The sequence below is a fragment of the Oryctolagus cuniculus genome, chromosome X (genome assembly GCF_051225735.1).
Source record: "Oryctolagus cuniculus isolate XC-2025 breed Fujian yellow rabbit chromosome X, ASM5122573v1, whole genome shotgun sequence".
Taxonomy (NCBI): Eukaryota; Metazoa; Chordata; class Mammalia; order Lagomorpha; family Leporidae; genus Oryctolagus; species Oryctolagus cuniculus.
Genome location: NC_142888.1, coordinates 86,159,204 through 86,171,307, shown reverse-complemented (window position 1 = coordinate 86,171,307; position 12,104 = coordinate 86,159,204). Strand labels below are relative to the sequence as shown.

Sequence of the window (12,104 nt, the reverse complement as noted above, 5' to 3'; positions counted from 1 at the left end):
TAACTGAATTTAGAAGTAGATGAGAAATTGAAGTTTTATTATAAAAACTTCATACAGATTAGATACTGGCATATGGTAATAAGTGATGATTATCTCAGTGTTTAAAGTTAATTGACTTCTGTCCTTTCCTCAGAGAAGTACCTTATCACATTGGTGGCAGGTTCAGCCTGTTACTAGCTATGGTCAGAAGATGTTTAAAATTCCTATGCCATGCCACTCAATACCTTCACACTGTGTTAATATTTGACATTTCTGTATCATGCTCCTTTTATCTCTGGGGTTGGAAAGAAATTGGTATCCAATATGATTAACTCTTCAAAGGTTACAGTTACAATGACAAGAGTGTTTGGTTTGTGTATGTTCATAGTGGAGTATGTGTTGCTGTATTTTAAATTCTATACTAAATCTATTTACTTGGCATTAAACCACAGAAGCAAGTAGTAAGGTTTATAAAAAATTTGCCTGATGTTGCACAAGCTTCATTGGACATTTAGATGTGGTCTCATCATTCATTTAAGTAATTTTCACAGTTCATAATACTTTTTATGAAAATTAAGCTCTGTAGAAATGGTCAGGATTAGCATTAAAATTTTTCAACTATAAAAGGAGACTTTTTTGAAAGGATGACTTTGATTACTTAATGGACTTTATCTCACTACCCTTTTGGGACTAAAGGTTTAAATATTTGGCTGATACTCCCTTTGCTTGTAAATATTTGAAAGTGCTAGAACAGCATTACATATTATTTAATATTCATGACTTCCTATTGCTTTTTAAAGGTAGATATTGATGCATATGATGGTTATATCTATTACTAGGCACTTAACTGGGGTTATCTTCATTTTGCTAGTAGGAATGGTAATGAAGCTGAGTATGGAAACTTACATTCATTCGAATATTAGGAAAATATTTTAAGAGATTTTTGTTATTTTGAAGATTACAATGCCAGGCAAACTGTTAACTCTATAAGCATGAATTTCAATGACTGAATGCTCAGCTGACCCACCGGATGCAACAGTGTGACATGTCATGGTATGATGTGTAAGAATACACATTGTTCCTGTTTTTGTGGATGGAAAACTTTTAAACAGGAGGAGAGGCATCAGTGGGTTTGTGAATGAAAATAACATTAGACATCCCAAGTCATTCATGTGTCTACTAAAGATAACCCTAACAGGGGTCAAAGAAGATTATGCTAAACCTTATGGCCTACTCAGACTAAACTACATTTTGTGAGTGACTGGTACAACACTTGACTGCAGCATGGCATACCTGACATTTTGGTAAACAGTATATGTATCCTAATTGTAGTCAAGCAGTCAATACTCAATGGCAGCAATGCATACATTGGATTAAATGCCAGTGAAACATAAGAAGGCTTTAGGTGAAATAGGAACCAGCCTAGAGGTATGACAGGACGAGCTGAATTTACTTTTAATGAAAAATGACTTTCAGGAGAAAAGAATTTACTAACTGAAATAGACAGATTGTAAGGAATCATCTTCTGGGGCCGGCGCCGTGGCTCACTTGGTTAATCCTCCACCTGCCGCACCAGCATCCCATATGGGCACCGGTAGTCCCGGTGGCTCCTCTTCCAGTCCAGCTCTCTGCTGTGGCCTGGGAAGGCAGTGGAGGATGGCCCAAATCCTTGGGCCCTGCACCAGCATGAGAGACCAGGAGGAAGCACCTGGCTCCTGGCTTCGTATCATCGCAGCGCCAGCCATAGCGGCCATTAGGGGAGTGAACCAACAGAAGGAACACCTTGCTCTCTGTCTCTCTCACTGTCTAACTCTACCTGTCAAATAAATTTTTAAAAAAGTTCAAAAAAAAAAAAAAAGGAATCATCTTCCAAGAGGAAAAGAATGGGAATCCTTTTGGAAAGGTCATAAAGCCTTGGTGAAAGGGTCACACAGATCTGACACATAATACTAGAGAATTAAAGGACTAGCACTGGAAAATAGCATCTACTGTGACACAACAGAATATATGTATTAACTCTTTTACTTACAGTGGAGACCCAAGTAGACATGGGGTAATGGCCTTCCATTTTAGTTGTGGGAGCTCAAGGAGAGAATCTTTGACACACATGTTGATGGAATTGGGAGGTCAACATTGTACATTACATTTCTGATGTCTACTGATACCTTGAGCAAAGGATTTAACGAAATATGTCTAGCTAATAGAAATAGAACTAAAACAGAATGCTACGTGGGAGGGAGATAGCTTCACACAATAATGAATGGGAACCTGTAACTATGTAATAAGGTGAGTTGAGACAAACTGTTGGCTTTGTCTCCAGGTAATATGGAACCTAGAAGTGACAGAATCAGGCCACTGGTGACAACACTTGTCCATAATAGCATCTGGCATATGGCGATAGGCCGATTCTTCTAGGAAGGCTTAATAAACAATTCTGCATTGCTTCCTGGTTTATTTTTTTTTAACCCAACCCAACTGTGTTAAAACCATGCTGTGACACAGTGGAAAACTGATACTGTGGGTAAATATGCAGCTCCCTTATATAAATAAATAATACAGTAATCAGATGTGTTGTGAAATTTCACTAAAGTCAACCAATATGTGATACAAAAAGAGAATGATTGGCCTGAGAAAGAATTGGAATAATTTAGCTCCTTGCTTTTGTCCAACAGCTCTGTACAAGTTCATCACAGAGCTCAAGTCCATACATTTATTTTCCATGCTTTATCCATGTGAGGAGTATGCTGAAGTCTTATGACAATGAGGTGAACCGCAAGCTGGGCAGGACTGAATTGGACTGCTCACAAGTGGACGAGGCACTGGTGCAATGGCTGGAAAGACAGCTCCTGTGACTAGAAGATAGCCAGTCAAGAGCCATTGGGGAAGCCTGCAGGGCCTGTAGGGTAGCTTGGCTGGAGAGGGGCAGGGTACTTGTTAAAGTGCAACAGAGCCAGAAAAAAAAAATCAGGGCAATGGATATAAATGGATAATTAAATTGATCCAACAATATAAAGATGTTGTCACGGTCTCATAGATGAATTGTTCCTTTGTGCCTATTTTCACTCCTTGTTGCCTTCAGTTAGGATACATATACTGTTGCTCAAATTTCAGGTATACCTATATTGCTCTTATCACACTTTATATATAAATACTGTACCTGTCGAACTCTCATGTAGTACAGTTTATATAGAAACTCTACTGTAGTAAATTACTTTATAGTAACTAACTCTACTAAATACCATTGTAACTGAAGTATTTATGAACATTGTACTAGCAGTTACTATGCTAACTGATGGTTTTGCTTTAAAAAAAAAAAGGCTGTGACCAAGTTCAAGGGAATGGATTGTAAGTAAAGAAGTACAGCAGAACTAATTGATTACTCTTTGCATGTCCTAAAGGGAACCATGATTGATCCTTGGCCAACCTTGGAATGTGGCCCTCAAACTATTCTTTACGCTGGTGACGGATGATTTTGTTGTATACACCTGGAGCAATGGACCATGATGTACCAGCTTGTCTGGGTTTACTTTCCATAACAAACAAGATTGATGATATGCATCTGGTTTCATTGCTGGGGGCCTGAGTTTCAAGCAATGTGGCCAGTTGCTTGCAGAATGCACCTAGTGACCAGCTGCCCCATCTGAGTCTTAGATGCTGGTACTCAATTGGCTCCCTGGGCAGAGGGAGCCATACATGTCCCTGTAATTTGTTGCCAGAGAGATAGCACTTCTTTGTGCTCTCAGATAAGGAAAGACTAGGCTAAGATGATATCTTAAAATCTGTCCTTGGACTTAAAGTATTAATACAAATTATCTGGAAATTTTCTGTCTACATTAACTTTGCTCCACTAGTACATGAAGTTAACTGGAAGATTCATCACATTATCTGTGTACTATACCACTAGCAACATATACGTGTTTGTGTTTGGTATATTTGTATGTATGTATCTCTTCTTGCTCAGATTTGAAAATTCTTTAGGGCCTTTTATCAAACCATAGAAATTTGGCTTTTGGATAAAAAGAGGCAGATTAAACAAATTCTTGTCAAAATGACATTTAGTTCTACTGTCTTTCTTCTGACTTTCTCACTGAACAAAAGGAAGTTCTTACAATAGGTCTCAGGCATTTTAGATATTCACTCACACCAACTTGACATTTATATCACTAATTCTTTTTTCAGACTTATGGAGGTATAAATGACAATAAAAATGTATATATCAAAGCTGTAGAACATGATTATTTGATGTATGTGTACATTGAGAATGTACCACAATCAGATGAACACACCCATCACAGTTACAAATAAACCGTGTTGTAATCAGGTTCCCCAGAACTTACTCAGCTAAAAATATTGAACTCACAGAGGCAGGGAGTAGAATGGTAGTTGTCTGGGCCTGGGGGTAGGAGAAGTGGGGAGATGTTGGTCAAAGAGTAGAAATTCACAGTTCATTCTAAGGGTATTGGTGGTTTTTCTTTGAAAAATGCTATTACCTGAGCTATAACCTACAACTTCATCAAATCCCACCCTTCTTCTCAACTCTTCCTCATACTGCTCATGGTGATCATCTTCATAGGAGTGGTTGGTAGTCCTATTTATCCCCATCACTGTAGTTACATCTATTTATATATATTTGTGTATCTCTTTGGCTGCCTCCTCTTGCCTATATGAATACTTTTATCCAAACATTAGTGAAAAGCTGCATGGCACAATGATTTTATTCCAGGAATATATCTGAGAAGAATCCTCTTACTATAATTCTTCATTTTAAGTATCTCATTTACAAACTCTGAGCCCAATGTTTATGACAATGCTTATTTTAAAAATATAGGGACTGGGCTGGCACTGTGGCATAGTGGGCTAAGCCTCCACCTGCAGTTCCAGAATCCCGTATGGGTAATGGGTACCAGTTTGAGTCCCGGCCGCTCCACTTCCTGTCCAGCTCTTCGCTATGGCCTGAGAAAGTAGTAGAAGATGGTCCAAGTGCTTGGGAACCTGCACCCATGTGGGAGACCCAGAAGAAGCCCCCGGCTCCTGGCTTCCGATCAGCCCAGCTTCAGCCGTTGTGGCCTTCTGGGGAGTGAAACAGCAGGTGGAAGATCTTTCTCTCTGTCTCACCTTCTCTTTTTAAAAAATGTAGTGACTTAAGTGCAGGAAATGCAGTTTGCTGATTTCTACCCTCCCTTCTTGCTTTCTCACACCCTACCCCTCTAAGGTAATTAGACTTGACTCCATACCTAATGTTATTTATATGAGTTTCAGGTCAGTAAAAATCTGTACATCCTGGGACCAAAAATCGGGCTGTCAAGTCACCAAACCAAAACACATATTTTACCTAGTTGGATATAAATATACAAATCAACTAGGTAAAAATACCATTGTGTTCACTATAATTTTAAAATCAAACATGGTAATAAAGAACAAAAATTAGTCTTATTTTTCAGTATCAGACTCAGCAGCTGAGATTCGTCAGTGACCAGAGCCAGTGAAGTTTTGATTAGAGTGGTGGCATTAGCTTCAGTTAAGAAAATTGGCCAACCACAAGTTTCTTTGAATCAGCTTTCAATTCCACAGCCTAATATTCTTAGAGCAGTTATCTCTTAGGATTGGAGAGGAGGAGGGGAGAGGTTGTTTGTATATACTATGTTTAGAAAAAATTCCCCAAGTCACAGTAAGTAACCAGTTTAGGAAGAATGTTAAGATTGGATAATGGCTGACTTTGAGGGACTTTTTTTTCCTCTTTTTTTTTCATTTATTTTCTTCACAAGGAATGTGAAGCCTTTTGAAGGCTCTTTTGCCATTACACAATGGAGGCAGTGTACTGTAGTAGAGAGATCATGGGCTTTAAAAGGCAGATAGGACCTGAGCTTGAATTGAATCATAGCTCTGCAAAAAACCAGCTGCCTGGACTTCAGTCAAGCTTCTTCTGAACCTTACTTTTCTCATCTATAAAACTCAGATATTAAAATGCCTATTTCACAAGGTTGTTAATAATGAAACAAGACAACATAAATAAAAAGCTCAGGGCTGAACTGACACATAATAGGAGTCCAACAAATGTTGTTAAACCTTTAGTTTTCCAAATTTAGTGGAATATAAGCTTTTAATAAGTAAAACAAATTTATCTTAGATGAGAAAATCATAAAAATCTGTATTTCATAAATTCAGAATGTGTTCTTAGAGCAACTACTAGTCACTGGGGGAATTTAAAAAAAAAAAGAAAATAAAGACTAGTCCTTCAGATTCTTGCAATCTAGGAGAGTAAAATAAATAATATAATTACAGCACATGATAAGAGGTAGAAACAATGTGCTACCAGAACCTACAAGGTAGAAGAGGATTTTGATATGGTGACAAGGCCTTGACAAAGTATCCAGTGTAATTTGCACATCAATGTAGATACATTCTTGAAGTTATTAATTTTTTAAAGATTTATTTATTTTTGAAAGAATTAGAAAGAGAGACAGAGACAGAGTGATCGATCTTCCATCTGCTGGTTCACTCCCCAAATGGCTGCAACAGCCAGGGCTGGACCAGGGCTGGGCCAGGCCAAAGCTAGGCGCCTGGAACTCCATCCAGGTCTCCCATGTGGGTAGCAGGGCCCAAGCACTTGGGCCATCTTCTGATGCTTCCCCAGATACCTTGGCTGGGAGCTGGATTGGAAGTGGAGCAGCAGGGACACAAACCGGCACCCATATGGGACGCCGGGATTGCAGGCAGTGGCTTTACCCGCTACACCACAGCGCCGGCCAGAGGCTATGATTTTTAAAGAACAAAATGTGAATTACAGTTTACATGGGTACATATTATCTTTAAGTGGTGAGGTATATTTGGGCACGCAAAAGCTGACATAAATAATATTGTACAAACATGCATATTTAATATAAACTACTCAGCCCTAATGCTGCTCTCATATTTCAGTGTTTTAGAGAGAGGAATGCGTCTATGAATTCTTGGTAGCACTATGACAGTGAAATATTTTGAGTATTAATGGAGATTTTGCAAGTTATCTTTCTTCAAGCTCTAAAAATATAGTTTGCGCTTTTTACCAAAATCGCTTGTCTTACATCCATATATAAAGAAAATGATTTTCCATTTCTTTATAAAAGTTCAGAAGGAGCTATTGAAAATATCAAAATTTCCTTTTAAACAAATTTTTATTCCAAGGACACGTGGTTAAGCCTTGGTTTGTGCTATGCTGCAAATCTTTTAGGATACTTTATAGTCAAGTTCCTTGCTTAGTATATTCTGGCATCTTGGATTTTTGCACTTTATTATTTTGTATTTCCCTCTCTCCACCTAATGTGAAAGCAATGATCTTAATGTAATTTCTACATTATATAAGTTTACCTTTAATCCTGTACCTCAAATTGATTTGCAATACAATCTTGGCTAACATTTGGAAAGATATATTTAACATTCATTCCTAATAAACTGGAGAGAGTTAGCACCAGAGACTTAGGCATTTTATTGTATTGAATTGACTCTTTTGAAATGAGAAAACTACATAAACTTAATCAAGTGAACATGCAAGAAAGGTATGACTTGCTTGTGAGTGCATTTCCCTAATTGTGGTATGCAGTTTGTTGCTTAAACCTAAGTCATTTGTTTTTTTGAAAACAAAGAGCAAAATTATTGGCAATGACTGTCAACTAAATAACTTTTTCTCTTATTTTGTTGGCTCTATTTTTGTTCAGTTTCATTTTTCTTCTCTTTTCTTTTAAAAAAAGATTTATTGTATTTATTTGGATGGCAAAGTTGCAGAGAGAGAGAGAGAGAGTGTGCATCCACTGGTTCACTCCTCAAATTCTTCACAGCCAGGGCTCAGCCAGGCTGAATCCAGGAGCCTGGAACTCCATCTGGGTGTCCCACGCAGGTGGCAGGTGTCCATGGACTTGGGCCAACTTTTGCTGCTTTCCCAAGCACATTAGCAGGGAGCAGGATCGGAAGTGGGAGGATTCTGGTGTCGTCACAAGCAGCGGCTTAAACTGCTGCACTACAATGCTGGCCCCTGCATTTTTCTTCTCTTGATGTCAAAGTAGTAGCGCATAATCTATGTGAAAAGAAAGCAGTGAAGTTTGGAGGTCTAGGCCCAAGCCAGGACCCTGTGGGCATACTGGTTGTTCACCAAGAGGATTGCCACAGTTTGGCAGACAATAGAATTCAGGAGTTGGAACAATGTCAGAAGATAGCTGAGTTGTGGGTGGATATATTGTAATGGACTCTTGGAAAAGGAAGACCAGAATTCCAGTACAAGCTCTATCATGTTTTATAGAGGTGACATTCTCTTCTGGATAAGTTAGTTTACTATCCCAAGCCTCCATGTGCCGATGAAGCTATTTATTGCCTCCTTCAAGGGGTTGTTTTGAGGGTTAAATAAGGCAATGGATATCAAAAATGATTGTTATGCAGTATTAAGAAGTGTATAAGGGGCTGGCACTATGGCATAGCAGGTTAAGCTGCTGGCTGCAGCGCTGACATCCCATATGGACACGGATTCGAGTCCTGGCTGCTCCCCTTCCAATCCAGCTCCCTGCTAATGTACCTGGGAAAGCAGCAGAAGATGGCCCAAGTACTGGGGCCCCTGCACCCATGGGGGAGACCTGGAGGAAGCTTCTGGCTCCAGTCTTTGGTGCAACCCAGCTCTGGCTGTTTTGGCCATTTGAAAAGTGAACCATTGGATGGAAGCTCTTTCTCTGTAACTCTGCCTTTCAAATAAATAAAAATAAATCTTAAAAAAAGAACTGTTTAAATAAAAGGAAAAGAGTTAGATTCCTGCTCCAAGTCACAGTTAAAACAGGTGGCTTCCTTGGTGTAACTCATGGCTTTAGTGGGACTTACACTAACCAACTCTGGTATTTTGAGCAAGACATTCTTACTCTGGGTATCAGTTTTATTATCTGGAAGATTTAATGTTGGGCTGGTTAATATAAAAATCCTCAATGTATCTCCATTCATTGTCACTCTATTATTTAATTTTCCTTGCAAGTAACAAATAGAAGGAGAAGGATTTGTGTTCAAAATAAAGTCTTATCATAGAATTCCCCCCTTTTAATTCCTATGTCCCTACATGAGTGTGTAGGACTTCAGTACCTCTTTCCCTCCTTTTAACTATTTCTGCTGAGCTATATGAATATTTGCTGGTCAGTTAACAATCTGAGAGAGCTGTTCCTGCTGTTCCTGTGACAGCAAATCAACAGTTTTTCACTCTTTGGCAGTAAGCCAAATACCTGCCACAAAATGATATCTTATATAGGAGACAGGCTTGGGCATCAAGGAGGTTCCTGACATACCTGTACTTGCAGATTATTCTTTTCCAGAAATATCTTTGCTACGAATATGTGTAGATATGTTACAAGAGCAGATTATGTTTGTTGATGGATGGGCTTTTTAAATTAATAAACATTTTATTGCATGCCTGCTAATGCCAGTCATCATGCTGGACACTTTACTCACATTATCTCTGTAATTTTCATGTAACCGGGATGTCAGATGGGGACCCTACTGGGGATGGGGCTATATATAGGGGGAAAGAGGAAACTGTTTACATTCTCAGAGTAACCTTTGGTTCTCAGCACCTGCTCTTTGTTGATTTTCTGCTAAGTTTGTTCATTTTACAGTTCACAATAGGTAGATTGCATATCATCTTGCCATATGACACACATTCTGTTTGTATTCCACACAGCATTCACCCAAGTGTAAAACCTAGCCTCTACTTCAGTGTACACATATGTTCACTTGAGGTGCTCATGTATGGAGTCGATTTGAGTGAAAGGGAAGGGTTTATTTACAGCATCTCAGGTAACTTGGGGTTAACACTAGATAACTCATGCGACCTGGGATGTTTTTCCTTTCATCAGTTCACCCCATGTGGAAGACAGACATACTCTCACTGGTTCCTCTCTTAATAATCTTTCCTTTGCGTTTTGATTCCTCCTGTACCCCACCTCCACTTTCCACTCAATTATGCATAATGATTTAGACCTTATTCCCCAAATGAACCTTGGACTTGCCTTTGCATGTCCAGACTCACCTAGATAGATGCTCAGTGAGACAAAAAAAAAAGATGATACTCTTCAAATCGATCCTCCTTATAAGGCAATCATGGTTATAAACAGTATTTATTTTTCCTAATACCAAACACTGTAGAAGTTGGCATCATTGTATTGTTGAGTAAATATGCTTAAAGAATTAAGTGACATAGGTCTCGGTATTACTCACCTAGACTTAGGTCTAGGGACAAATGTCTAGGTCCATTTGTATCCAAAGCCAGAGCACTGTCTACCAATCAAGACATGAACCAAATTGTAACGGATGCACTTTAAGGTCCTCTGCACTCAAAAATAGTTTTACTGCTTTGAAAACTCATAGCATCTGAATCCATTTGGAATAGGGGCTGGGACACTTAGCTTTACTGTTATGGCCCCAAATGCTGTTTAATAAAATAGGGAGGCAGAATACGTGGGAAGCTTCAGTAATTTGAAAAATCCTGCCTGATAGCAGATAAATGGGACAATTATTATGGCTAATTAAATTTTATATTTTGAAGTAGATTTATACATTGACTTTTACCCTATAAATATTTAACAATTCTCTCTACCATTTTCATCATACTTCTTTTAAAAATAGCTTTTCTAATACCTGATTTTTTATTACAGAGACAATTAAAGGCTGATGCTAAAAAGGCCATTGGAAGGCTGCAACTACGTACACTGAAACAAGGAGACAAGGTGCATTTAAGACTTTTAAATATTATTTGTTTTAAGGCAGTGCTACTAAGCCATGGTTCAAGATAAATGTTCTTATAAGCTGTGCTTTTCCTTGGTGTTTATAAATCTTATTGACTTGTTCTATTTAGAGCAGGAGATATGCTGAATAATGGCCCCTAAAGATATCTAGGTCCGAATCCCTGGAGCCTGTGAAAGTTAATTAATGTGGTATAAAGGACTTTGCAGATATTATTAGTTAAGGGTCTTAAGATGGGGAGATTATCCTGGATAATCACAGTGTCCTTATAAGAGGAAGGAAAAGGGAGATTTTACTACTGAACAATAGGAGATGTGACAAAGGAAGTAAGAAATTGAAGTGGTTCCAGGAAGAGGCTATGGATCAGGAATGCAAACAGCCTCCAAAAGCTGAAAAAGGTAAGGGAAGAGCTTTTCCCCTGAAGTTTCCAGAAGGAACACAATACTGCCAACACCTTGTTTTTAGACTTCTGGTCTTTGGAAGAGTGAGAAAATAAAGTTGTGTTGTTTTAAGCCACTAAGATATGATGATTTGCAACAGCAACAAGAAACTAATATAATGTTTCAGTGCACCATTACTTGAACATCCACTTTCAGATTTAGGACAGTTGAAAACTACTACTGTTGGGAAAAACATATGTCATAAAAAATAGATATTGAACTTACTGGGAAAAAATATCATTTGAACAATGGCAACAAAACCATTAAATACTTAGATATGGGGCAAGCATTTGGCCTAGCAGTTAAGATGCTGGTTAAGACAACTGCATCCCATATTGGAGTATCTGGGTTTGAGTTCAAGCTCCACTCTTAATTGCAGTTTCCTGCTAATGTGCACCCTAAGAGGCAGCCAATGGCTCAAGTAGTTGGGTATCCGCTACCCTCACTAAAGACCTGGATTGGGTTCCCAGCTTCCAGCTTCACCTGGCCCAACCCTGGCTGGTGTTTCAGGTATTTGGGGAGTAAACCAGCAGATGGAGGCTATCTTTCTCTGTAAATTTTTCTCTCTACCTCTCAAATAAGTAAATAAATAAGTAAATAAAGATTAGGTATAAATCTTATAAAATACATATAAGATCTATATGCTGAAAACTAAAGAAAGAAAGATATCTAAATAAGTAGATTCATGTTTATGTGTCAGAACTCTCACTGTTGTTAAGATGTCAGTTTCCCCAAAAACTAACAGAGTAGTTTCAATAAAAATCCTAGAAGGATCCTTTGTAGAAATTGGCAAGTTTATTCTAAATTTGTATGGAAAAGCAGAAGAATTAGAATAAATAAAACAAATTTGATAAGTAAGAACAGTTTTGGCTAATTTATACTACTTGATTTGCAGAATTATTTTAAAGCTACTGCAATCAAGATGGTGTGGTATTGGAGAAA

The 12,104-nt window shown here is 38.3% G+C and overlaps 1 protein-coding gene across 2 annotated transcripts in view; it reads left to right on the top strand.

The window, feature by feature from the left end:
* Positions 1-12,104, top strand: part of RNF128 (ring finger protein 128) — a 113,466-nt gene that overhangs the window by 85,164 nt on the left and 16,198 nt on the right. For both annotated transcript variants that reach the window (XM_008272843.5, XM_002720143.6), the window contains exon 3: positions 10,635-10,706. In XM_008272843.5, coding sequence (XP_008271065.2) covers positions 10,635-10,706 — 72 coding nt within the window. The remainder of the gene's footprint in view (positions 1-10,634; positions 10,707-12,104) is intronic.